This window comes from Diaphorina citri, unplaced genomic scaffold (genome assembly GCF_000475195.1).
Source record: "Diaphorina citri unplaced genomic scaffold, Diaci psyllid genome assembly version 1.1 scaffold40102, whole genome shotgun sequence".
Classification (NCBI taxonomy): domain Eukaryota; kingdom Metazoa; phylum Arthropoda; class Insecta; order Hemiptera; family Psyllidae; genus Diaphorina; species Diaphorina citri.
Window position 1 is genome coordinate 1 of NW_007417429.1, and position 2,466 is coordinate 2,466.

The 2,466-nt window shown below is 41.8% G+C and overlaps 1 protein-coding gene across 1 annotated transcript; it reads right to left on the reverse strand.

The window, feature by feature from the left end:
• Positions 1-67: 67 nt before the first annotated feature.
• On the reverse strand, positions 68-1,375 carry LOC103523778 (protein obstructor-E-like). Its single transcript, XM_026833111.1, has 4 exons — positions 1,365-1,375; positions 1,053-1,270; positions 392-608; positions 68-115 (listed from the first exon to the last, which is right to left on the reverse strand). The coding sequence occupies exons 1-3, from the start codon at positions 1,373-1,375 to the stop codon at positions 394-396; spliced, it is 444 nt and encodes a 147-aa protein (XP_026688912.1). The 3' UTR covers positions 68-115; positions 392-393.
• Positions 1,376-2,466: the final 1,091 nt, after the last annotated feature.

Here is a 2,466-nt window from a genome sequence, read left to right on the forward strand (position 1 = left end):
TAGGTAGCTTCGTCATTTTGGGTTGATTTTTCTGATGTGGACTTTACATTGAATTTGTTAACATTGATTTTGTTGGTATGTATGCTAGAGTCTTCTTTCTATTGTATGTGATTCTCTGTAACAAAAACGTTTAGTGTTAGTTCTAATGAGTGTACAAGGACTACTAAAAAAAAATTAAAGGAAAATACCTACCAAACACCATCCTCAAAAAAAAAGTCCTGGTCTGCAACAGTTGTCCACACTTAGTCGACCGACCATCCATTGATGTCGACTGAACCGTCCACACTGCCTCGACAACATAGATTCACCTCGTCGATCGACGGCCGGTCGACTATGTTCGGATACACCTTTAGATACTAAAACTGCCAACTTGTTTTGGGCGCAAACTCACTTTCAGTATTTATCAGTATAGTCCTCTGGGCCCAAGCAGGTCAGAGAAGCTTCATCGAACAGTTTTCCATCTCCGCACGAGATGAGACGAGGGTGTCCATCAACACAGGTGATCAGACGCTCTCTGTCTCCTGGAACGGGGAATCTGGGGTATGGCCAGAACTTGGCGGCGACTGAATGAGGGTCGACACTGTCTGGGCACTTGAATCCAACGATGGCTGCAATTGGAGAAAAAATATAGGTATGTTTGAGCATTAATATTTTTGTTGAGAAGGAGAAAAAATGTGCTTTAATAAAGCAATCAGCCAAATTGTCTGAAGGATTTTTTTTCCAAGAGGTTTGAAAAAAGGAACTGTAACTGCCAAGGTCTCTTATTTATCGTCCCGAAATCCAAGAGAGAAGGAAGACAGGATAGGAGAAAGCCAGCCGTTCCGAGAACGAACATTATTCGTTCAGGATAAAGTCCGCCCCGGGTAGGAATTGACCCCGCGGCCCAGCGCTTACAAGGCAGACGCTCTACCAAACAAGCTACGAGTAACTAGGCTGGTATGAATATTTTTACTGTGAAGGGGATGTTGGATATGCACTATGCATGTCCCTTGACTCAAGGAAGCAACAAAACTACCTACTCGATCAAACCCACAATCGCAGTTTCGACTTACCTTCAGAGTTGCATCCAATGTCCTTCAGCTCATCAGGCCAGTTACATTTGTGTACTCTGTCGTCATAAGCTAGGCCGGGTTCACATGGTTGCAAGTAGGGGTAGCCCTCTTCACACTTGATGTAGTTGGTGCTGCAGGCGGAACTTTCAGCGTAGATTCCGTACTTGAACTCACAGGGGGGGTTGTTGAATGGGATCACTGAAATGGACAAACCAGAACTTCATTTTAGTTATTGTCCCTGTTTAGGGTCACATATACGAGTCAAACCCTAAATACAAGCAAAAGGGGGACTCAGTTAGAAATGATAGAGACCTCTCACACATTTTTCGTCAGACTTAAAATACAATTTTTCGTCACACGAACGGTTCTCGAGTTATTTAGCGAAATGTAAAAAAGTCGTGTTTAGCGGCGCTTTTTGGCGGAAAAGTCCGACTTGCGGAGCTGGCCGCCAATGGCATCCGGCCTGAAAATGTTCCCCTACCCATTTGCTATCGATTTGGCCCGGATGCCAAATACACTGGGTGACAAAATTAGACGAACGCTCGTAATTTTTGGTTTTTCTCAAACTGCTGTTCAGTGTTCAGCAAAAGCCATTTTTGGTCATAGGTTTGGATTTTCAGGTGACTCCGCGCTACGCTTGTAAGACGGGCCTTAACCGGAAACATTATCTGACCCCAATGGTAACTGGTAACACTCACTCCGTCACATGTAATGGACCTTAAAACCTTCATCCACATAACACATTGTTGTGGCGTGACCACTGAAATATTCCTGTTCATCTAGACACCAACACCAGCTATTAAATTATCTCTGATCTAATATTGCTTGTGGTTTATTGATAGTTTACTTAGTGTACGTCGTTTTCTGATTTAGGACTAAAACATGAACATATATGGCCAAGTACCTACTTAGGTATATTTTATGTAATTAAAACCGGGCCAATTCCTCTTAAATTGTTTGTAAATGTACGAGTATAGTTCGAACATTTTACCTAGGAAAACACGCAGTTCTGTTAAACCAAACACCTAAAGTTAGAAGGTACAAAGTATCCCGTTTGGAAAATATTACTAGACGTAATTTTCCCCATAAATACCTACTTTTCTACTTACATATTCCTACAGATGACGAGTTATCACGTTATCAGGCCAGGCCAGGAAAAAAAAAAAAAAAAAAAAAAAAAAAAGGGTACAGGACTAACATTCAATAAGACGGATTTCCCGTCTTGATTCTTTATATCATGTTAAAAAATCAGTCGAGTAAAGGTAACATGAAACCAAGTCTCTTTATTTTTCAGTACCCCACGGTGTTAAATCGTCAGCCTTCTTCTTAAATACCACAATAACGACCTTTCGACATAATTTCACAGTTCCAAGGACTATACACTCCAGGCCTTGGGGGTCTGTGAGAGAACCGA

Excerpts from the sequence above, each read along its gene's own strand:
- LOC103523778 (XM_026833111.1), bottom strand. Across the intron at positions 609-1,052 it reads CATTGGATGCAACTCTGAAG|CCATCGTTGGATTCAAGTGC; the intron begins GTAAGTCGAAAC and ends CTCCAATTGCAG.